This window comes from Ustilaginoidea virens, chromosome 5 (assembly GCF_000687475.1).
Source record: "Ustilaginoidea virens chromosome 5, complete sequence".
Lineage (NCBI taxonomy): Eukaryota > Fungi > Ascomycota > Sordariomycetes > Hypocreales > Clavicipitaceae > Ustilaginoidea > Ustilaginoidea virens.
The window spans coordinates 339514-363417 of record NC_057320.1 but is presented as its reverse complement, the minus strand read 5'-3'; the positions used below and the strand labels follow the sequence as shown (position 1 = coordinate 363417).

General features: G+C 52.2%; 6 protein-coding genes across 6 annotated transcripts; 2 read left to right on the top strand and 4 right to left on the bottom strand.

The window, feature by feature from the left end:
• Positions 1-116: 116 nt before the first annotated feature.
• Positions 117-1847, bottom strand: UV8b_06108 (uncharacterized protein; the record flags this gene model as incomplete). Its single annotated transcript, XM_043143605.1, has 1 exon — positions 117-1847. One exon carries the CDS (start codon positions 1845-1847, stop codon positions 117-119), a length of 1731 nt encoding a protein of 576 aa, XP_042999540.1.
• An 807-nt stretch (positions 1848-2654) lies between these two features.
• On the bottom strand, positions 2655-4099 carry UV8b_06107 (uncharacterized protein; the record flags this gene model as incomplete). The annotated part of the gene is made up of 2 exons (XM_043143604.1): positions 2655-3025; positions 3607-4099. The coding sequence occupies 2 exons, from the start codon at positions 4097-4099 to the stop codon at positions 2655-2657; spliced, it is 864 nt and encodes a 287-aa protein (XP_042999539.1).
• Positions 4100-6721: 2622 nt separating this feature from the next.
• Positions 6722-8135, bottom strand: UV8b_06106 (uncharacterized protein; the record flags this gene model as incomplete). Its single annotated transcript, XM_043143603.1, has 3 exons — positions 6722-7032; positions 7110-7295; positions 7376-8135. 3 exons carry the CDS (start codon positions 8133-8135, stop codon positions 6722-6724), a joined length of 1257 nt encoding a protein of 418 aa, XP_042999538.1.
• Positions 8136-12854: 4719 nt separating this feature from the next.
• On the top strand, positions 12855-13259 carry UV8b_06105 (uncharacterized protein; the record flags this gene model as incomplete). Its single annotated transcript, XM_043143602.1, has 1 exon — positions 12855-13259. One exon carries the CDS (start codon positions 12855-12857, stop codon positions 13257-13259), a length of 405 nt encoding a protein of 134 aa, XP_042999537.1.
• Positions 13260-13949: 690 nt separating this feature from the next.
• Positions 13950-16633, bottom strand: UV8b_06104 (uncharacterized protein; the record flags this gene model as incomplete). Its single annotated transcript, XM_043143601.1, has 2 exons — positions 13950-16516; positions 16588-16633. 2 exons carry the CDS (start codon positions 16631-16633, stop codon positions 13950-13952), a joined length of 2613 nt encoding a protein of 870 aa, XP_042999536.1.
• Positions 16634-18577: 1944 nt separating this feature from the next.
• Positions 18578-19124, top strand: UV8b_06103 (uncharacterized protein; the record flags this gene model as incomplete). Its single annotated transcript, XM_043143600.1, has 2 exons — positions 18578-18768; positions 18878-19124. 2 exons carry the CDS (start codon positions 18578-18580, stop codon positions 19122-19124), a joined length of 438 nt encoding a protein of 145 aa, XP_042999535.1.
• Positions 19125-23904: the final 4780 nt, after the last annotated feature.

Here is a 23904-nt window from a genome sequence, read left to right as displayed (position 1 = left end):
GGAGCAGGGAGCTCCCGGACCTCAAAAGGACGGCCGTGCAGCAGGTTGGTTTAAAAAAACAAGGTCCTCCATTCCCATTCAGAGTTCGAGTTCGTTTCCCGTCGGGGCGTATGCTGCTACACGCGCAAGCTGTCCCTGTTCTGCGCTATAAAGTCCGCCGCCTGGCTCCGGAAATTGTCCTCCACGTAGTCGTTGGCAAACGGCCACCGGAACCACATGAGCTTCTTGGCATCCTGCCACCTGGGCCAGTTCGCGTACCCGCCCACCCCCTTGTTCGGGTCCTGGTTGTGCAAAAAGTTAAAGTAGTAGGTGCGGCAGCTCCGCATGGCGTTGTTGTCGACGGTCCCGAAAAAGACCTGCAGCAGGTCCGAGACGTGGAAGGTGCCGAGGACGGGCGTGCCGTACAGGTAGGACGAGAGGTACGACCACACGGGCACCGAGGGGTTGGCCTGCGTGGCGAGGCCGAGGGCGACGCGGCGCGACAGGGTGAAGCTGAGGTCGCCGAGCACGGCGGCCATGCGCTTGAAGCCGGGGTACCAGTCGTTGAAGAAGCCGGTCCGGAAGGGGCTGCCCTGCAGGACGGCCGGGTTGTAGAAGCTGACGAACTGCGCGAGCTGGGCCTTGGTGGCGCTCGGGAAGTAGAACTTGGAGAGGTAGTCGACGGCCCGCTCGGCCGTGGTGAGGTTCCTGGTGCCGAGGGCGAACATGGTGCCCTCGTCCTCCTGGTCGCCCACAATCATGGGCACGGCGTGGTACCGCCCCGACTGGAGGAGCTTGTCGGGGCTGTCGGTGAGGACCCTGCCGTCCGGTCGGGGCAGGTACGAGAGCGCGACCGACTGGTACGAGAACATGCCCGGGACCGAGTTGGCGGCGGCGAGGAACGTCTTGTAGTCGCGCTGGCGCAGGCACGCGAGCGTGTCGGCGGCGCCCGAGCAGTTCGCGGCCTGGACCACCTGGTTGTAGACGGCCTGGCCCTTGGGGCAGTCGACGGGGTCTGCGGGGGCTATGGTCCCCGAGTTCATGATGGCGCCGCGAAACAGCGGCTTGCCCTTGTAGGTGGCGTTGCCGTCGAAGAGCACGAGCTGGTCGAAGACGGAGATGGCCCCTGCCGACAACCCCCAGGTCGTCACCTTGGACGGGTCGCCCCCAAAGGCCGCGATGTTGTCGGCGACCCACTCCAACCCCATGCGCTGATCGAGCAGGCCCAGGTTGGCGCTGCCGTCGGCGAGGATCTCCTTGCCAGGCATGAAGCCGAAGCCGCCGACGCGGTAGTTGACGGCGACGAAGATGAACGGCTGGTTCTGGCCCACTGCGGTTTTCAACAGACTCGTGGCGTCGTACGTCGACGTAGCACCAAAGTGGAAGGCGCCGCCGTAGATCCAGAAGAGAACGGGAAGCTTGGCATCTGCCTTGGTGCCCGCCGGGCGCTGGATCGAGACCGTGAGACAGTCTTCTTGTCCGGTGAGGGCGGCAAACATGGGGAGCTGAAGCACATCGCTGGCAAAGGGCCCGAGCTTGTCCAGGGCGGCCTTGGGAAAAAGCATTTGCGGGCAGGCAGGGGCAGTCCTGGTCCCATCCCGCCTGCCAAAGGTCCCGGAGAATCGTACGGGCGGTTTCAGGCGCAAGGGGCCGACGGGGGGGTCGGCGAAAGGGATTCCCTTGAAGCTTTCGACATTGCCCGACGAGGATCCTGTGATTGTGCCGCCCGAGGGCAGGTTGACTTCTAACGTAGCGCGCTCCTCGAGGATGTGCTCAGAGTCCGGCTCCAAGGGTTGCCTAGCAGGGGACGAGGCGACCAAGGCGGCGTACAAGCCAACCAGGGCTGTTGTTCGAATAAGGGCCCTCATGTTGGTGAAGACTATTGAAACTTTGCAGACCCTGTTAGTGAGCGAATGGTGCTTGGCACTACGTCAAGGCTTTGCAGCGGGTGGATTGTGTGAAGCAACTCACCCAGCAATAGACTTTGTTGCAGCTCTACGTGTAAGGAAAGTAAGGAAGGACTTGTCGCAATGAAGGACTTGTAGAAAGAACGTATAGCAGCCTCCCTCTGTTATCGCCGCAAAGCAGAAAGCTGGCGGGCATTGACTATTGTGAAATGGGATGAGAGGGAAAACCTCTTTATGAGTATAGCGCCACCGGCATCCTGAGGTCGGCGATCGCTGGCCAGAGTATACAAGGCCGAACCGAACCACACGCGCCTAGACCGCGAAAGGCCAAGCACGACATGTGTCCACTGCCTCAAGGAGATACTGTACGACTCGGCACCCAAAGGAGTGTTACTGTACTGCTCCCCTCTTCTAAGCGGCCAAGCCGTGACGCCAGGTGGTTGGCATTTGAGTAGGGCTAGTCCACGCGCTACCATGGTGGCGTCGGTACTTTATGCTTGATCCGTTTCTAGACACGTTGCCGTTGCCGTTGCCGTTGTCGATAGTATCCAGTCTGGCCCCTACCTCCTCTAACTTTCCTTTGGATAAGAAAACAGGAAGCCCGCTGTGGGGTCCGTTGGGGAGGCGAGGGAACTTGGAGAACCGGCTTGGCCGCAACGAATGGCGTTGTTGGCTTTACGAAGTTGTCGAAGCCAACAAGCCAATGCCCGAAACAACGGCCGCTGATAGCGCGGTCTGCGGTTCTGCGGCGCACCCGGGGCGGCATGCTTATGTTGGCGGGAAAGGTTTTGCTCGGTGTTTGGGGGCGGGGTGGTCTGGCGGCGCGTGTGAACTCGAGATGGATCTGGACTTGACGACGCCAAGGACAGGCTCAGCTGGCATGGCAAAGCTGCGTCGGCGGCCTCTCTCGACGGCTGCCGCTGCTGGGCAGCACGGCCATGAGCGGATGGGCAAATTGGAAGTCGGCGGGGGTTTGTGTTGTTGTTGTCTGGCTCTGACCCAGCTGGTGGACGAGGGGGCAGGTGATGCGCAGACGATGAACCGGGCTGCGTTGTCGATGCATTCATTCATTAATCCAACCGTGATCCAGTAGTTTGCAAACACGGCTTGTCGGTCCAGAAACGGAACGTTGGACAAGTCTGGTTGGTTGCAGCAGGAAACAAACGTGGAACCCCAGACTTACCCCAGGGCCCACAAGCTCTTGACCCACCCCACGTGACCAACCGACTTGCCCACCCGCTCCTTCCCCCGTTAGGCTACGTACCTGCCCGGTCTCTCCGCCCCGGACTATCTTTTGTTCGACCCGACATTTTCTCTTATGCCGGCGCGAATGGATTCCTTATTCCTCGTTCTGTTGACTGGATCCGAACTTGTCGGAGGAACGCGGCGCGCTGCAAGCATTTCCAGCCCCTGTTTCGACGGGGCAGGCCAAGGCTCCTCCTGCCACTTCTATGCTCGATCTCCTGTCGCCTTGCTCGGCGTCACGTGTCGGCCAGCAAACGTGCGATCCTGCTCCTACCCCAGAGACTGCATGGGAGTCTGCCTCTTGGCAGCTGGCATCCGTCACTTGTGCACGAACCACGAGCTACCTGCACGTTCGAGACGTTGAAGCGATGGCTCAACCCGGCACAGCGTCGGCACAGCTCCTGGGTGTCAGCGCGCGAATAAAACCGCACGCCGTCTTGTTCAATTCCCGGGACGGGGTGGCAGCGCCACGCACCGTCTGCGGCCAGAGTCAGAATACAGAGGATGTCGATGGCCCATTGACGGCGCTCACCAGGCGGCGGCGTTGCGGGATTCATGCTCGGATCCCGTGCTGCCTGCCGATACATCCAGGACTTGACTGGTAGCCGTCCATGCTTGTCGTTCAACGGACGTCGTTGTGCGTCGACGCCTACTCCCGGCCGCCAGTACGCATCGCGCAGTATAAGGTATAAGACGACCTTGACAGCAAGCCAAAAGCCAAAAGTCAAGTGGCTGGCGTCTCTCGTGGGAGGCGTCATGGCACTCGGCGTGCAAGCCACCACGGCTTTCAGCCCATCTTGAGAGCGCAGAGGCAGAGGCAGAGGTTGTGGCTCGCTTCTTCCATGCAAGCGGGAGCAGATGATCCACAGCAAGTTGTCATTGTAAATGAAGTGATGGCGAGTATCAGCCTCTGGCAGCTTTCTATTGACTGCCTCTCGTATTGCACGGAACCGCTTCGAACAAATCATTTCGAGACGATGGACCTGGCCACTTTGCGTCTGAGCGGAATCCCCGCTTACTACTAGGCCGTTCTCGTTCTGGTGGACACTAGCGGTTGACGCTACGAGTTAATTCTGTCATCTGGAGGGTGGCTGTCGCTAACCTGCCACGTGTTCTCGGACCAGAATCACCTAGACTCTTTCGCAGAGGCAGTCGGGCAGTCCATTGGGGGCCACGGGTGATGTACTGCATAGTCACGGCTATAGCAGAACCTGAGCGTCTCTCCATGAGCAAGGCGAAACAACAGGGCAGCAACCAAAGCCCTCGGCGCAACTTATTACAAGGCAGCCCATCCATCCATCCACTCAGCTTATTTACAGGTGCAGCCCGAATCCACACACAATCCCTCAAGGTCTGCGTTCAGACAGCTGTACTTGCTCCCGCTGCAGGTGCATTGGCTTACGCTCGTGCAGTACTCTATTGGCGCGTAGGCTTGAGTGTTGCACTTGGTGATGCGCCGATCAACAGCCCTGCCCTGGGTCGGATTCGCCAACGCACAAGGCACGAGCAACAGTGCTGCCGTAAGCAGTCGTAATGATGCCATCTGCATTGTTTTGGCTTGGCGTTGAGCTGTTTTGGTGATCAAGGGCAGTGAGAATGACGTAGGTATACGGTTTGTGTCAGGAAGCGTGCAGAAGATACGGTAATATTTGAATAATGATTAACAAGCACCGGCTGGCCGATACTCGCTGTACCAGCTATTTATAGTGGGAATAGGGGTAGCCTAAAGGGCTTCTATTCCCTCGGTTACATTCCAGCCGGACGTCTCCGATATTACGTACGAATCCACCGATATCCACGGCAACAGTGAGGTACTCGCAAATCTGCGTCTACTTCATTCCCGGGGGTCAATGCTCGGGACAGACGCGCTCTAGTCGGCAGGCTGCGCGTACAACGGGGCATAGATATGGCTTGAGGGAATTGGCACTTTACTCTGTACGAGGCGCCGGCAGATACACTGGTACGGTACGGTACGGTACTTGCAAGCGATCTCTAGATGCCATCTTTCATCACCCATCCGGCAGGTAGGTATTCACAGGCCCGACAGCTTAATAAGTGGTTTTTCGCACAGGAAGACCCTGCAAAAAAGTCAAGTGTGCCAAGTGCACGACGGCTTTCTTGAAATCTCACGGACTGCAAGGCGGACGTGGCCAGTGGCCAGAGGCCATGTTTACAATTCCTCGCTTGCTTCTCCTATGTAGGGGTGAACCCTGACCAGAAGCTCTTTCAACCCGCCAAGGCCGTGCGAGGCGAAAATCAAATAAAGGCTTAAATAGGGTTCCAGCACTCCCGGCCTGATGGCCTACCCTACCCCCTAGGCACGTGCGACGACGGCCATCGTGCGTGATCCTTTTCACCCCCGCGCGCATCGGCGCATCCCATCAACCAAACCAAACCGACCACTCAGCCAAATGCGCACGTGCAGCCCATCGCGTCGCACAACATGGACAGCTGATCCCCTCTGCAGCTGTACCTCTTCCCGCTGCAGCCGCATAGGCCGCCCGTGCCCCGGCATACCTCCGCGCCTGGCCCGTAGCCGTCACCGCGACACCCGGCAACGTGCCAAGCAGCCGCCCGGCCTTGGAGAGGGTTAGCCAACGCAGACGGAGCCAGCAGCAGCAGCGCCGCCGTGAGCGAGCGAGCCAACGATGCGAGCTGCATAGCTGGGGGGGGTGGGGTTATCGCCAAAGGGGCGCGAGCGTTGACTGCCGACGTTGGGGAAGGGGGGGGGGGCTGTGCTGTGTTTGCCCTCGGCTTGGCGATGGGATGGATGGATGGTGAGGGCCAGGTTGGAGGAGAGCTTGCAAGCGGATGCTATGCGTGCATGTGTATGGCATAAGATTGGGTTTTTTTGGGTTGGCAAGGGCGTTTGTTGGTTGGGGGATGGCTAGTGACGAGGAATTTATACTTTTGCCTCTTTGCAAGGCGGCAGTCCTCGGACCAGACCAGATGGCTTTGCTCAGTAATCCGTAGGGCCTGCGTAGAAAAGGGCATGGAGAGGGTTTGGAGGCGTTCCAGGTTATAAAGTTCGCTGGGGGCGTGCGAGGATATCGGGAGGTTCGGCATTTCAAGAGAGCGATTTTCAAGCAAGGCCTTCCAATCACAGCCAGGAAAGCCGGCAACACGGGTTAACTCGAGAGTCGTCGACACAGACATGTACAAAAGAAAGGATTCGGATTCCCAAAGCCATGCCTCGAGCGATGCCTCGGCCAAGGCAACCAACCATGCCATTCATGCAAACCACAACCCAGCCGCCGCATCAACGTCGGACCCCGTGCTTGCTTGCGCCGCCCCATCTTGGTATATGCGCCGCCAAGAAAGAAAGACAGATGACAAAAAAAAAAAAAAAGAAAAAAAGGCAACAAAAAAAAAGATCAAAGAGGAAAGAAGAGAAAAAGAAGAGAAGAAGCAAAAGAAAGAAAAAGAAAGAAAAAGAAAGAAAAAGAAAAAAAAAGAAAAAGAAAGAAAAAGAAGAAAAAAAAGAAAAGAAATGCAGTAGAAAAAAAATAAAAAGAAATAAAAACAAAAACCACCGTGCCAAGGCCAAGACACACGCACACACGCACAATGAACCCCCCCGTCGTCGAGACCTAAGGCGGGCTGTAGCCGTGCTGCTGCTCCGGGAGTAACGAATACGTCGTCGAGTGTGGGGAGACGTCGTGGCCGCGACCAGGGCGGGGGTGCAGCTCGACGTCGGCGTCGGCCGCCCTGACGCGGTCGGCGTCCATGGTCGGGCGGGAGGGCGAGCTGGCCGACTGCTTGCTGGCGTACCGGGCGACGGCGGCGCTGACGGGCCTGCCGAGCATCCAGTCGCACACGGGCTTGATGGGCGGCAGGCTGCCGCAAACGATGATGACGAAGAGCTCCAGCCCGGACCAGACGTACAGGTTGTACGTTTCCCCTTGCAGCCGGGTCACTTTTTGTCCATTGTTCGGCACGGAGCCCCGGGGAGGAGAGGGGGGGGGGAGGCTTGCATACAGGTAATGTCGGATCGCGCAGACAGCTGATATAGGTAGCTGGTCTTGACGGCGGCAAACACGGCGGCCGTGGCGCCCAGGCCCAGCAGGGCGCACAGCCCGAGCTTCTTCCTAAACGTCAGGTTGAGCCTGTAGAGAAAGGTGGCCGGCAGGACGGCCAGGTACAGATCGGTGAGGATGTTCCAGGCTAGCCTTCCGTCAGCCTGTTGCATCGGGGAATGAAAAGAGGGGGAGAGGGATCCTCTTGTAAGCCAGCCGCTTGCCTACCAGACAGCCCGAGGGCAAAGTTGGTCTGGATGCTCGGGTCCCAGCACCGCGCGGTCTCCCCGGCCAGCAGCTCCTGCTTCCACAGGGCCTCGACGGGCGAGCACTGCGCAAACGTGAGGACGACGTCGACGACGCTCAGGGCAAACGCCGACGCGACGGCAAACACCGTCACCCACTTGCGCCAAAAGGTCGTCGACCCGACCACGCGCCACAGAAGCACGCCCACCGAGGCCTTTCCCGTGGCGAAGCCCATGACCACAAACGGCTGCGACATCCAGCTCCACTGCGCGGCGCGGGCCATTTGCGCGGCGCTCAGCCGGGCCGCGTGGGCGAGGCCGCCGCACGAGATGACCTTGCTGAGGAGCGCCACCCAGACGATGTAGAGCACCTGCACCAACCATGGCGGATCGATCAGCCGGGGGTTGGGGGGAGGAGAACGGGGCACGGAGGGACGGGGGACGGGGGACGGGGCAAGACGCACCAGCGTGAGGAGCATGATCCAGTCGTCCAGGCCGGTCCGGCGGCGCATCTTGCGGCCGAGGAAGCGGAGGCCCACGATGACGGTGCCCGCCGCCGCGGTGGTCCAGAAGAGGACCAGGGCGCCGTGTCCGCGGTCGGCGACGTCGCCCGGGGGCGCGGCAGCTTTCGTCGACATGGGTGGTTTACGGGACCATCGTCTCAGGGTCGAGCCGCAGACGTTGTCGACAACAGAGGACAGGACGGGGGTGGAAGCGAGGGATGGAAGAAGGTCGAGAGACATTGGACGAGGCCTGCCGCCGTTTTCATACGAGCGAGGCCTTGGGTCGGTGTCATTCGCGAGGTCGGTCGACTCGTGCCCGCTACCCCTGTGCCTGGAACCTGGAACCTGGAACCTGGATCGCCACTTTGCGATGTGGGCGCAAGGACCTCGAAGCCCAGTGGCTTCTGCTGGGGCCTGCGGTCTGGGTTTTGCACGAGTCTGCTGTTGTTTCGTTTCTTTCCGTCTTCATCCTCCATCCATGCTCGTGCTCATTCTCCCGGACTCGTCTTGTCGCCGTCTTTCTTCTCCGGCCCTCTCTGTCGCCTTCGTCGTCCCCATCTTGTTCAATTGAATTCGAAACGCCACCTCTTTTCGGCGCAGTACCTTCAATTCAAGGCAAAACAACCACCGATACCCCCAAGGCCACCCTGCAATCCGCGTCATCTACCAGAACCCACCCTGGCTAACAGCGGTCTGGCCCCTGTGCCTCGTCCGTGCCCGCCAGGGCCATTCCATCTACTCGGTAGCCGCAACCCCGACCTCCGTCGGCCGCACTGCAGGCGTAACATCGTTGTACTCTTGTCACCCGTAATTCCCATCGACATGCCTCGCACAGGGGCCCCTAGTCGAGCTGCAGGCGTCTTGCAGCGGCTCTGGCCGGAATCGACGCACTGCCGGGCTTTGATGCTGCCAGAGAAAAACATGGCGCCAGATGAAACCCAACCGGCCGACATGTCAGAATGGGCATCCCGAGTCCCATTGAGCTGTCAATTGGCACAACAAAAAAAAGGTCGGTTCGGTTGGTTTTTCGCTGGTTTCGTTGGTTTCCCCCATCTCTCTCTCTCTCTCTTTTTATTACTTTTAATTATTACTTTGAAAGCAGGTGGCTTTCTCCCCGACCATCGACCATGTCGGATATTGCGACCCCTTTGCTTGCTTGGTTTGCTTCCCCTGCAGCGGACTTATCTTCCATCGCGCCCAACGCAAAGGGTCCGTTCTCCTTCCAAGCACTCGTGGCAACGAGACATGACATTCGGGATGGTCGAGGGATTGACTCACACCCAGCCAATGGCCTTTCTTACTGTCATCAGGCACCCATGGCCGAGTGCTCGCATGGGTGATGCCGGTTGCTAGGATCAATGCGGGCATTTCACCGAGGCTGGGGATTCCTTTTTCCTATGCCTGCCCGCCACCTGGTGTCGGAGGAAAGAAGCTCAGCTCAGCTGGAGGCGGGGAAATTAAAACGGATAGAAACGAAGGAGGAAAGCGGAAAATAACACCTGTACGAAGTACTCCGGAGAGTTACGAAGAACGTCCTCGGTCGCAGTACAGAAGAAGCAGCCACGTCGTGGCTCGTGCCGCTTGGCTTTTTCGATTCGATTCGATCCGCACCTGTACCCGTCTCCTTGCTTGCAGGGTTTGCATGCTCTGGTCCCTGAGCGCATTGAGCCTTGACTCAAGCTTGACATTTGATAGGGACATGGCCTGCCCGGGGTTTACCTCTTGCTACCTTGCTGGCTGGGTCTGGCTTTTGGCTTGGCTAGGGATCCCGGGTCCGCAGAGTCGTACGGAGTAGAACGTGCCATGATCCATCAGCAAGTGAGGTCCTGCTCCCGAATGCTCTGTACGGAGTACGGAGTACAGAGTTATAAAAAACGAAATGACTGGGGGGTTTGTGCGGCCAAGATTAGATTAAGCTTTCTGCTCGTCTTCCTCGCTTCCTGGCTTACTAATATGAACGCCAAGGCGGCAACTACCTCAAAGCTAGTGTGGGTGGGTCCCTTGACCTCTCCGGGGCCTTCGCGCACTCAGGAGGCTGAGGGTTGCCAACAACATCCTCGACCGTTGTTTTGGTTCCCCATCAACAGGCACAAGGCACAAGGCACAAAAGTTTCCCGAATTTTTCGACAAGGCCTTCTGCCGCGTAATCTCGCTCATCTGGCGCTCTGAAACGACACCGTCTGACTCCCCACGGATCCCAGAGGCCCCCCAAAGCTGCTTGTCCTGGCGACACCAACTTCAGGGTTGATGCCGCCATGGAAACTTGCAGCAAGCAGGATGGGCCGGAAATTCCATCCGCCTGTCGGACAGGTGATTTCATTAAGTGACGCGCCAGCATCGGATGAGACATGTTTCTAGCATCTACGAGGCCCGTCGCTTGGGTTAGTTAAAACTTGCGGCTGGCTTGGCCCAAACCTTGCGTGTTGGTCCATGACTCCCTGGCAATTTTAGGCGAGGGAAGCTTCATCCAACCGATGACAATCCTGCCGAGACTCTTTTTTCCGTCCAACGGGACGCTGGCAAGCCGGTGAAGGCTCTCGCGCCGGCTATCTATCAATAGCAGGCATCTATCATGGTAGATATCCTTATAGTAGTCATTGGATAGTCAATATATTAACAGAGGCAGAGCAGCATTCACCCACCTGGCTACCTCCACATTCCCCGTCCCTAGGATATTCTCAAGAACTTCATGCAACAGTGATACAGTATCTCACATTGGCATACCGAGCACCGTGCCAAAATGACTCTGATCCCAAGGCGGTGCTTATGCGGTACAATTCTATGTACAATCCAAGGCCCGTCCCAATATTGCCAGTTGACAGTGGAGGCGGACTTCATGGGTACTACGAGGGTAGGATAAGTGGTCAGATGAGACGCAATTAGATCCTCAGGGCTACCATATCACACTTTCCTGCAAAACGCAGCATCTCTTTCTGCACGCTGCCAGCTTTGTGTTGGCTTCATCAGCCATGAGCCAGTACGTTGTGCTCTCGTCTCACGCCGTGAATAACGCGGCAGACGGCCTAATCACTACCACAGCCGACAGGGCGACAAATTATCTCCGCCGCGGCAACCGAGCGTGTCCCAGTCACGGACCCCTTGGAAATCAAGCCAGTCTGGCCACCACGACACTGATGCACAATTGCATTGGTGCATTTGGATCTGCGCCGTGTTGGTGATGCTATCCAGGTTCTCCATCGATTACCATGCTTTTATCACGGTCCTTTGCACTGCATGTCGTGTTTTCATTTGCCAGCCACTGTTGCAGTTTGATTGAATAACTGAAAAAGGGCCCTTGTTATTTATCGAGCACTTTTCACGTCAGCCCTAGACTCGGATCACCCCACGTCATCAACCATAATCGGCAATGGGTAGAACTTGTATGGCACCTGCAATATCTCCATGTTCCATGCCTGGGCGCTCGTCCGGAACCCAGGACTTGCTTGGAGAACGGCAAGGATGACGACGTTGCTTCCGTGCCCGAGAGCCTCTTATCAGAACTTGAGCGCCCGACCTTACTGCTCAATCCGACCCCTTGAAGAAGGCCAGGGACCGCCTCTTATTCGCCCCGTAATGTCCGGAGACATTCAGAACTGCGCAGTTGCTAGACATGACAACCCAGACCCCCGGCAGATGCAACCCAGCATATACAAGGACATGATGGCCGGGCTGGCTGCATGCCGGTGCGGGATATCACCGCTGGGTAGATGTTCGAACGAAAAAAGGGACACTGCGCCAAGACTTGCTGGGCGCGCACATGGAGAGGACAAACATTGTCGAGTCAAGGCGACGGGCGCAGACGATAGGAGATGCTGTCTCTTCAGTGCTGCGGTGGATGCGGTCCCTGCGAAACGGCTTTGGACGATTGTCGAGCAGCAAGGATGGAATCTCACACTTGTACATTGACGTGGCCTTGCTGCTGCCGGCTTAGCCGCTTCTTCATCCACAGTGAATGAGGAAGATTTCTCTGGTGGAGTGCCGGCTTGCACAGAACGGGCTTTGTTTTTCACAGGCCCTGATCTCGAACTTGGCATGAGCTGGAACGCTGTGGCTACCAGATACTTGGAAGCTGGAGCAGCTGAAACAACGACCACAGGCAGAGCGCATTCGTCTTCGTTTGCTGCGTACATGACCAAGACAAAATGGCATCGGAGGCAAGCAAGCATTTTCGAAACTGACCCACGTTGAACTGACCTACAAGGAGGTGCACACTGCATCCCTCTGGCTGTCCTTTGGCTCTATTCTTGTCAGATCACATGTTATTACTTGGTTATGATGCCGTGGGACGGAAAAGCCACCAGCAGCAAGACTACATAGGTAAGACTAGGGGGTTGCCCGAGAGGGCCTCCTCTGATGCACAAAGAGGAAATGACGTGCAAACGTGCATTCTGACCAACCAATTCATAGCGCGATGTCCTGAAGACCCTATGACACACGCTGTCCTTCAACACTGATGGATGGTCGGCCGCTGGCATGTTGGGCTGGCGCTGGCCAAGCCGAGCTTCACTTGCGGCCCTATTTCGCCATGTAAACCACAGCGACCCCCATGCCGCGGACCAAACCCGCCCAAGCTCTTCTTTAGCCACATCACACCTGGCTCGTTTCGTCACCATGCCCATACCAAGGAGCGCTCCTAGGGCGGACAGAAGTCGTCGACTCGGAGGCCAAAGTCGCCCACCTGGTGGACTGGATCGTCCTGCAAGATTCCTCAATGGGGGACGCACGGCCCCTTTTATATATCGACCTCGAGGGGGGAGAGGTTGAGCAGGAATGGGAGTGCTTCGCTTCTCACTGTGCTGTGCTATTCCGGACCAGGTCTTGGCACCGGTCGTGTTGTCGACGTGTTGACGCTCGGGCGCGCGGCGTTTCTGGCCAAGGGTACCCGCTGCAAGAGCCTGCGAGGTATCCCAGAGTCTCCGGATATTGTGAAAGTTTTCTTGGACGTCAGGAACGATTCGGATGCGATTTACGCCCGTTGCGGAATTCGACTGCGAGGGGTTCGGGACGTCCAGCTCATGGAGAGCGCTAGTCGACGCAACACCGAGGCTAGGAAATACGTGTCCGGGCTTTTCCCAATGCGTGCAAGAAACGAGCAACGGCATGCTGTGGAAGAATCGAAAGGGCCTCGGAGAGAGCCTGTTGGAATCCATCCAAGGGGGGGTCTCCTACACGGCTTTCGGCGTCAGACCGCTCCTGACCGAGCTTATGCTCTACTGCGCCGGCGACGTGCAGCAGCTTCCGGCGCTGTACTTCAAGCAAGCACAGAAAAGAAACGGCTCGCTGGAGGGCCTTGATTGCGGAGCAGTCGCAGAAGAGGGTGTCAGACTCTCAGCGGGCTGGGTATTGTCCTCACGGTCCGGGTAGAGCCCTAGCTCCCTAGACCGCTGAGCAGAACCAGCTGTTGGACCCGTGGCCCGAGGTTAACGGGGCCCGTTTGCACTAGTCAGGCAGAGACGGAGGGACGACCCTTGGGGAATTGGTTTGTTTTACTGCTCATGGAATCTACATGCAACATGATGAGTTTCCAGGGGTACGTCGATGCAGCATCTTGGATCGTTTCATTCTAAAAGGCCGGATATAAGGCGTGGCTGGGGCAGCTGCACCCTGAGGTACAGTATCTCAATGGGCAATGCTACCATGGAACGCGGAGTCTCTGCCACCGCTTGTTTCTTAGTTTTTCGCCAAAGCGCTCTACCTGCTCTGTAATCTCACCCCCCGTCTCTTCGTTTCGGGACGGATCGGCTTGTGATGGCCGATCTGGTGGTCTCGGTCATTGTAGCAGGCGGCTATTGTGACCGCTACATCGTGTACAGAGTAGGAATCTATCGCAGCTGGCATCCATTGCGGCCAGCATCTCTCGTACGAAATACCTGATACATGTGGTGTAAGCGCCAATCTAGCGCGCTACGGGCGGCTGCATTTCCGCTTCCAACACTCCCCCTCTAGACGGAATGATGACGAGGTATTTGTGACGTCCCATCATGATACTAGCGAGCCAAAGATGCGAGGCACCGCCCAAGATTTTGCCAAGCCTTTCTCTATACCGAACACCTCTTACGACGCTCGAATACCCTTTGCCTGTCGTACTTCTGATTGCAAAGGCGCTTTTCTCTTCGACGTCTGTGTCGCCAAAATCGGCCGTCTGGCAAGCTTGGCACGGTGAAAATCGATGATTACGACACGCTCGGATTCCTTGTTCCACAGCATGTTCCGAATCCTGAGGTCCTGGTGAACGACGCCGCAGTTCTTGACCTCCTTTATTGATCTTCGAATCTCCCCCTTCAGCCGGCCCCGTTGGTCCTGTGAAATCTCGTCGCCGCCGTATGACATGATGAGCATATGTCGGATGTCTCCTAGATAATAGTCAAAGTATGTTATGCTCAAGTCAATGCTGCCGAGAAAAACAGGAACAGCAACTCCCTGAAGCTTTTGTAGGATTCTGTATGCCTGGGCTTCTTGGGATACTTCGCCCCAGAGCCTTCGGTTTGTTCCTTTCCCCACAAGGGTGTAGCCATAAGCAGTCAGGGTGAGCTTGAATGGCATGCCATATCCCCCCCGGTCGGCGAAAGGCGTGCAGTAAGCATCTATGTTGCTGTCCAACTGCTCCTTAAGCTTTTGGAGCAGCTCATCCGCTGAAATGGAGTGATGGGATTGTGTTGAAGAGCGCCTATGAAGTTCCGCGTTTGGGCAGTCATTATCTAGCGGCGCGTTGTTCCGCAGACCAAGAATACATAGCTGCGAGCAAAATCTAGCATTATGCTCCGGCGGCTCGTAATCTTCTGGGACAGGAGGACCCGGTTGACGAGCTGATTGGCAAGATGCGCTTACACTGCTGAAGCCCCGCTTCCTGGCGGGGTTGGCCTGGTTATCATCAGAGTCATCAGAATCCGATGAGTCTGGCGAGGTATCGCGTGCCCTGTTTTCTTTGTCTGAAGGAGCACAGGAAGCCCGAGTCCGTGGCCGGGCAGCCGTTTCTTTGTCCGCTGCGGGGTTTGAGAGCGGTGACGATGGTATGTATTCTGAACTTGCTTCAGGGCTTGGATAATCCGGCTCCGAGCTGGGCAGCTCTGCGTCTTGTCCTCCATCTGGGCTCGGTGGAACCCGATGAGCGTAATCGAAACTCGTCCTCCAACCCTTAAGCTGCGACCGGGCCCAGGCCCGCCACTGATTGCCTCGTGGGCGTGATCTGAGGCTCATCATCAAAAGGCATAGGATGCCGGTGACGGACGTCGTCGGCTGATTGATCGTGTTCCCGACGCTTATATATCCTTGCTTGCTTGGTTCAGCGAGATGGAAATGAAGCGTGCTAGGATCATCGTACGGAACCCATAACATCACATCCGCGTGTGGTCCATTGGTGAGATACGAGTACTCCAATCCCAACGAGATCATCACATGGTACTCCTGGACAATCGCTGAGCAAACTAGGCGCGCAGCATCATATTTCATCTTCTCGGTTGGATCGGTTGGTATCTTGTTGGATTTGACCATTTCTTGCCACAGGTTCATGGGCCTCAGACCCATGCGGATCGTCTCCACCGAAAGCTTGTGAGGCGGCTTCTGCTCACAAGTCGAAATGACTTTGCAATCTTCACCATTTACCTTGCTGATGGAGAAAACATCGGGTAGTGGCTTGGTGATGGTCGGAAGACCACCAGACGCCTCGCTCGTCAGGGTTTCGGTCTCGGCCGGGCTTGCATGGCTTGCAAACTCTATCCCGTCACCTAGTTGCAACTCTTGCCGTGCAGCAGGGATTTTGCATAACTGAGAAACAACATCACGTATGCGATTTTCCCTAGTTAGACGGTCATAGATTAGCAAGTCCTGCTCGCAGCTTATTGCTTTAGCCATCACTTCTTCCTGAAATCCTTCCAGGAGGATCGAGGACGGAAAGACTCGTTGAGCTGCATTGTCTCCCGATCGGAAGTGACGGCGGATGGAGTCGTAGACGGATTGTAATTGAGACGGACAATCCACCCATGGAACTAGTCGTGCAGGACAATATTTGCGTTTTGGCGCAGGAATCGTTCCAGTAGTTGACTCCGAAATATTTGCGACTTTCGGCAGGTGAAATAGATTGTGGCACTGGAGAACAAACTCATCAAAGGTGGTCTGTCTCTGTCGCTCCTCGGCTTGCTGCAGTGACTTTCTGTGTCGCTCCTCGGCTTGCTGCTGTGACTCTCTGAGTCGCTCCTCGGCTTGCTGCCGTGACTCTCTGAGTCGCTCATCGGCTTGCTGAAGCTTCTCCTCAGCTTCTCGGAAGAGGCGCTCGTAATCCTTAGGAGCGTTGCCAGTCATTGCTTTAGTGGGATTATTAAGAGGGATCTTTCCTGCAGTTAACTGGGAAGAATCTAAGACTTTTGGCAGGTGATATAGGTTGTGGCAAAGGAGAATAAACTCGTCAAAGGTAGTATATCTTTCTCGCTCCTGGATTTGCTGAAGCTTCTCCTCGGCTAGCTGCTCTGTCTTTCTGTATCGCTCCTCGGCTTGCTGCTGTATCTTTCTGTATCGCTCCTCGGCTTGCTGCTGTATCTTTCTGTATCGCTCCTCGGCTTCCTGAAGCTTCTCCTCAGCTTCTTGGAAGAGGCGCTTGTAATTTTCACGAGCGTTGCCAGTCGTTGCTTCAGTTGGACTGTTAGAGGATCTCCACTCAATCTCCTAATCTCCTTCTGGTAGACGCGTAGTTGCTCACCTGGCTGCGAAGTCGACGTGGTTTCCTCTTGCAGGTCTGCTGACATTGTCTGTTGACCAGGAAGGGATGCCTTCAGAGGTATTGTCGCGGCTGAAATTCAGGGGGCCCCCAGCCACATTTATCATTGCCGCGAACTTTATCGAAATTTGACCAACCCCTGATGACTAATTTTCTTTCAACATTAACCCCTGATAGGGAGTATATTAGAATTGCTGCGCCTAATCAGCTATTAGTAAATCGCCCCACTAAGCGACGGAATATAATTAGGTACCTTACCTACCTCCTAAGGTATGTGCGTAAGCATATTCTTCTATATATTCCGTATATTTCTCTGTATAAAGAGTCTTGTAGCCTGCATTGTTGATAGCGGCGGCAGGCGAGTCACTTGTGCGCTCTGGCGATTGCGGGCGCCGGGGGGTATTTTCCTTCCAAGTTAGGTTACTTGTGCTATATGTTTTGCCAGCAAGGTTGCAGATGATCGGGTATATAAGGGGATCGTACAGGCTATTTACGCACATGCGTAGAGCCTCTAAGGTGTCCAGTATACATTGATATAGTGGTAGAAGAGAGCCTTTGGCGTCGCGAAGCTCTGCCGCAGCCGCTAGCCCGCGATTCCGAAGCAGGTGTAGTATGTCACGTCACGGTTCCGCGGTCTAGGTACGACTGCCCGATGGTGTGTAGATCATGGAGCCCGACCAGTATGTTGTATGAATATTGGGCAAGGGGTAAAATAAAGCCATATATCATCGGCATCGGGTGTCAAGAGTGGTTTACGATCACGCTAACGCTGAGTGGCAACTCTCTACAATGTGCAAGCACCTGCCTTGCAGAACACGTGACCTCGCACGCGGCTGCATATGCCCCCACTGTTTGCTGCCATGCTGGTCGCTGGTCTAGGCCGGCACGATGCACTGCCCCCAAGCTCCAAACTGTCGGCAGCTTGAGCCAGCGTCGCCTTTCCACTTGCTCTGTGCCAACATCCAACATCCTCGTCATGCTCGCCAGGTGAAACGCGTCTCATTTTCCCCCTTTCTTCTGTAGCGAGAAGTAGCACGGATATGGAACTACGACGACGCCAATGCCCGCCCAATCGACAGCGGACACAGTATCTTCGATGACTGAAATTCAGTCTCTTCAGACTGGCAGTTGGCGTACCCAGATGCAAGGACCACATCAGTAACGGTCCTCTCTCCAACATATCAGATCCACCACCTCCCGCATGAGGCAGGTGTTGCTTTTACAAAAAGTCCAACCTTCGAATCGGTGCGGGTTTAGCTTGCTGCACAGGGCTCCGCAGGCCAAGGGCCGTCTCGTCGTGCGTTGTACCAGTTGAATCGAGGCTAGTTGCACAGAGCCCTGGCCCGCGGCTCGGTTCACAATGATGAGGCTGATTCGCCAGACCAGACTCGTTGGTCTTGGCGGTTCCCCGCGTGTCCACAGTTTATTTGCACTGCAGATGACCTGGTTCTTGTAGCTGGTTAGGCTAGGCATTTATAGTATATCGAGGAGCTATCTAATGACTGACAAAGGGACTGCAGGGCTGTCCTGTACTTACCATGCTATCCTGTGGATGCAAGACTTGCTCTGCGAGTTTTTGGCATGTGCATGAAGGCCTTGGGCCAGCAGCCTACTGGAGAAGAAAGCGGCCTCGACCCGGATGGCTGCAAGGGCTGAGGCTGTAGCCGCCGGTTCGGCTGCATCAGCCAAGACTTGCTCATAACATGGGTGAAGGGACTTTGCTGAAAGCCTCAAAGGTACCCGGTCCCTTTGCCCCTGTAAGACCACCATTCAGGAAGCAGTCAGTTTGTCAACTCGTGTTACGATATTCGGACGCTCTTTTTTTTTTGTCGTATATAAACGGCCATCTGGTGTACAGCGATGACTCTACTTTGCGATTCTCGCTAGACCAGACATTTCTCCATCTTCACTTCCAGTCGCCAGTCATATCAGGACCAAACTCCCTTTTCCTCTCAGCCACAGAGGTCTTATAATGAAGATTGCCGTTGTTCTCTCTTTCGTTGCTGCGGCCGTTGCCAAAGCCATCGAGGCGCGTAAAGGCCACTGTGGTGGTGACAACTGCGCTCGAGAGGTTACCGGCACCCGGGATGGGCTTGTGCCCCTTTCTTCTCGCCAGGCCGACTGCTCCAACTTTTTGAAGACAACTATTGTCCCGGATGCTACGTACGTTTAGAAGATAGCCAATAACTTGTCCTGGCTCCGTCAATTGAAACAGAGCTTGGAAGAGACGACGGGTTTGATATGGACCCGGGGGCTAACCGTTTGCCCACAGCACCGTCACCGTCACCGTCACTGCCGACGCCGACGAGACGTCTTCCAAGACGAAGCGTGGTCTTGAGCTCCCTGCTGCCACCGAGGCTCCTACTTCTGTGCCAGCCTACGCTTCCTCTTGTGGAAACGCCAGCAAATACTCTTCTGCTTGCTCTTGCTGGGGGATCACTCCAGCGGCGATAACTGCTCCTGTGCCCACCGCGACCACCACCGTCACAGTCATTGCCGACTTTTGCGAGGATCTGTAGATTGCTTTTCCGGGCGTGCAGCCGGGGGCCAAAGGTGTGAGTCCTGGGTTATTTGCTTTAGTAGAGGGAACATGGTACATGGAGTGTCTTTCCGAAGCGGGCTCTCGCATGGGCACTCGATTTTCGACACCATGATTGTGTTTTCTTTTTTCTCTTCTCTTTCTTTCTTTTTTCTCTTTTATGAACTTCGTCCTGTTTGGGTGACAATGAAATTATAAGTAGACGTAAAGAAGGACAAGCGCGCTTTAATGTGATCTCAACACTAGTCCCTTCAAGTGCTATACCGTATAACAATGAATCAGCACCATTAGTTCTTTCGATCAACGCGTCGATCTAATGATATGACTTCACGCTCGTGGTCCAAGCTATTAGAAGCATCGTATTTATTCGCTCAACTTCCTCCGCCGACATGACTACCTTTGGCGTCCAGAGAGCCCGTGTTGAGTAAGGGCGAGCAACACTCTAGGCGCTACTTGCCAAGGGTAATTTACGCGCGTGGTACTTAGGAGTTGACACACTGCCAGATCTTGAAACAGAAAAGGGTGCGTTCGCCAAATCGAGCGTCTCATGTACGCATAACATGTGGCATGATATGTTGCTGCTACTAGGCGAATTTATGGGCTTATGAACGCGAGCAGGTACCTAGGTAGTGACGATATATTACACCAACATTACTGTCATTAAATAAGATATACTAACTACCTACCTAGATAGTGCTAAATCTTGGCCTACCTACAGTACTGTCACATGTCACTCACGTGACACCCTCACGTAATAATACCCATATATATATATGCATAAATTAGCTCCCTATAGACATTAGCTAGAGAGAAAGCAACTAAGCCTATTATAATACACACTCTGACCTCATTAATCGTAACAATTAGTAGCAATTATATAGCACCAGAACCAGAACCAGAACTAAATATATTCTTATTTTTTCTTTTTAACGCTAATAACACTATAGAGCCCCCCCCGCCGTTTTCCTACGATATTCCTCCCTGTAGCCATCCAAATAGACGAAATAAATAAGTTTTCAAACTCCCTCGTTTTTTAAAGCTATTCATAAGAAAAGGCAGTATCGTCTTAAAGCCATTTATATCCTTATACTCCCCTAGTAAAGACTTAATCCTAGACTCGCAGTATCTCTACGTTTTCTGCAAAACGAGTTATCTATAGTCGATATAACTCACTTAACGTTAACGAGATACTGCCTTATACTTAGCAGAAAATTTCTTACTACTTAACGCGGATACTATTTACCCCATTAAATAGGTTAAGTTACGCTATTCCTTTACTTCCTTCCTAAAAAGGTAGACTAAAAAGGCCTAGCAATTTGCCCTAACAATAAATAATATTACTAATACCTAACCTCCTTCCCTAACTTTAGGCACTAATACTCCAGTCGATAACCTTATTAACACATTAAGTAATCTATCTATCGAAAAATTAAACTACTCCTTTAATAAATCAGACCACTTATATAACTTACGTAGAACTCTTAATATTAATAAATTAGTTTATCTTACTTACCTACTAAGAAGAGAAAAAGCTAGATCACTCTCTACTATTATATAATCAATTAAAAGGTCTCTATTAATTACTCCCTAATAGTCCCTATTAATAGAGTAAAACCTATCTAAATAGTCTAAATAGTCTTAAGAACCACTTTAATTAACTATATCGTCTAATGCTTCTTAATCTCGATAGCCTTTAATAGCGCCCTGTTACGGGCTCGGGCTACGCCCGCGCCATAATATGGCTAGGACTCGGGCTGCGCCCGTGCCTAGCCTAAGTAGGGTCATATAAGTCAGCGGCACAGGATCACAGGACTACGCCAGGACCCCGAACCGTGCCAATATATAGTTAAATAGACTATCGAGAGCCCCCTATTCGGGTCCTCTCTCTTTCCTCCTTAGTCTATTTAATATATTTATTCGACGCCTATTCGCAGTAGCCCTAAGGCTAGTCTTTTATATTTAAATAGACTCTCTCAGCCTTACTATTATAACCTTACATTATAGAGCCGATAATACAGGCTATACAAGATATCGAGATGAGTACACCTAGAGAAACGGGTACAGACAACCCAAGACTATAACACCCCCGATATAATATACATACCCAAGTAGAGCAGCTCGCATCAGAGTTATAATAGATAGAGGTATAGATACAGACTAACGCATAATACCTTACTGCTATTGCCGCCTCGCTATAGACCCTCCTTGCAAACTAGTTAAATAGCTCCTAAAACGCTACCTAACCGGCCCTAATCGTATAATAGAACGACCCCCTCCCTACTACTTAGGATACCCAGCTAAAGCGCAAGCCGATCCTAATAGGGGACCCCTTTAATAGTAAAAAGGCTATATTTACAGCCTAACGGACCTTTATGCAATACAAGCTTAAGGTCGATAGGGACTTTATTGGAGACGAGAAGACTTAATAGATATTTATCTTTTAGAACCTATCGTCTATAGTCTAATTATAGGTCGCAGCCTTTTTCGAGAATAATACGGCTTATAATTATAATATAATAAAATTCTTCGAATACCTCTAATATCTCTTTAAGGACTTATACCGGTAGGATCGCACTATTACTAAGCTTAAACACTCTTTATGCTAAGGCCCTAAAGAACCTTTTGCCGCCTTTTTTATATAATTTAAGGAAAAACTTATACTTATTAGCGGTCTTAATTGGCCTAAGGAAGTTAAGCTAGAATATCTCTAATTAGCGCTTAATACTCGTATAGCTAATAAGATTATTAGCCTTAGGGTCTTCCATTACGATTACTATTCGGCGGTAGACTACTACTAATAAATTGCTATCGATATCGAGATTAGCCTGACTATTAACTACTAACCGGGCTCGGCCTATTCCCGACCAACCTATGCCCAGGATTCTAAAGGCGATATATAAATATTAGGCATTAATAAGCTAAACTCGAAGGGGAATTCACTTAAAGCGATATAAGTCTTTATAAAATGATATAAAGAATATAGGAAGAAAGGTCTTTATCTTTAATGCAGCTCTTCTAAGTATCAGAGGAATATATACCACCTACTGCTAGTAATCCGGCTAAATGCAGTTAAGGTGGCCTCGCTAGACTTATAAGTCGTAAAGGTCGAAAATAGCAATAAAGATTAAGAAAAAGAATAGCCTTTAAACCTAATCTCGTTAAAGGGCTTAAGATATATATATAGACCCCGGCCCGATTATAAAAAAAATTAAAGGAGATCGCAAAATAAATAGATAGATATCCTTTTTTAGTATTAATTTTATATAAATCTTATACCTTTATTAATACCTTAATCGACTCGGGATATAACTACTATAGCGCTATAAGCGAAAAGATAGTATAATAATTAGGCCTCTAACCTATCTACCTACTATAATATAGGGAAATCGGAATAGCAATAGATATTTAAAGCCGTTTAAAAGAACGCAAAGTAATATATTCCTCTATTACCTATATCATCTATATAGCAATCGATATCGATAGATAGCCGTCTATAGTTATACTTTATATTATCCCGGGCCTTACCTGCGATATTATCCTTAGGATGCCTTAGATAGAGTATTATAATATTATACTATAGGCGAAGTAGCACTAATTGAAGATTAGATCGGTAGGTAGCCTTATTATTAAGGAATTGACGAGAAGACGATAGGGTCTAATTATAGTAAATATCTTTAGCTCTATCTTCTATAATATACTAAAATAGGCAAAATACTCTAGGGACCGGTCGATTTCTTTTATTATAATAAGCTTATAGGAGATAATACGCATCTTCTGCATTATACTACTATTTTATTAAGACTCCGCCCTATAATCGCAGGAGCTATAGGTGCTCTTAATAGAATTATAGGAATTTACTAACCTTTTTAATAAAGAGAAGGCTTCCGGTCTCCCTCTATACTAAGGCATATTAGATTACTATATCCAGCTTAAAAAGACTATAGATAGGAGCCAGCTAGACCTACCTTAGGGCCTATTATATAATATACCATAAGACTAATTACTTAAGGTTTAGAGATAAGTAATTAACCTAATAAATAAAGGATAGATCCGAGCGAGCTCTTTATCGGCAGTAGTATTAATCCTATTAGCTAAAAAGGGGAATAGTAGGTAGCATTTTTGCATTAATTACTAAGCCCTTAATAAGGTTATAGCCTAAAACTAATACCCCTTCCCCTTAATTAAAAAAATATTATAATCCCTATCCTAGGCGAAATAGTTTACTAAGGTTAATATATATATAGTATTCCATAAGATACGTATTGCAGAGGGCGATAAACACTTAACCGTATTCCGCATATAATTCGGACTATTTAAATGGCTTATTACGCTATTTAGCCTAACTAGGGCCCCTATAACCTTTTAAAGATATATTAATAGGGCCTTAGGGAATACACTAAAAGACTTTATAACCGCCTACCTTAATAATATTCTAATCTATACCGGGGGATTAAAAGTAGACTATATAAGGCATATTAAGGAAGTCCTTTAATAACTGCAAAAGGCCGGCTTAAATTTAGATCTTAATAAATACGACTTTATAATAAAGGAGGTCTAATACCTAGGATATATTATAACGGCCGGAAAGAAAATTTATCTAGACCCTAAAAAGATTAAAGCTATCTAAAACTAAGAAGCACCTATAAAATTAAAAGGCGTTTATAATTTCCTCGGCTTTACTAATTTCTACTATAACTTTATCTTAAACTTCTCCCGCCTTATTAACCCTTTAGTTAGGTTAATAAAGAAAGGGGTTCTAT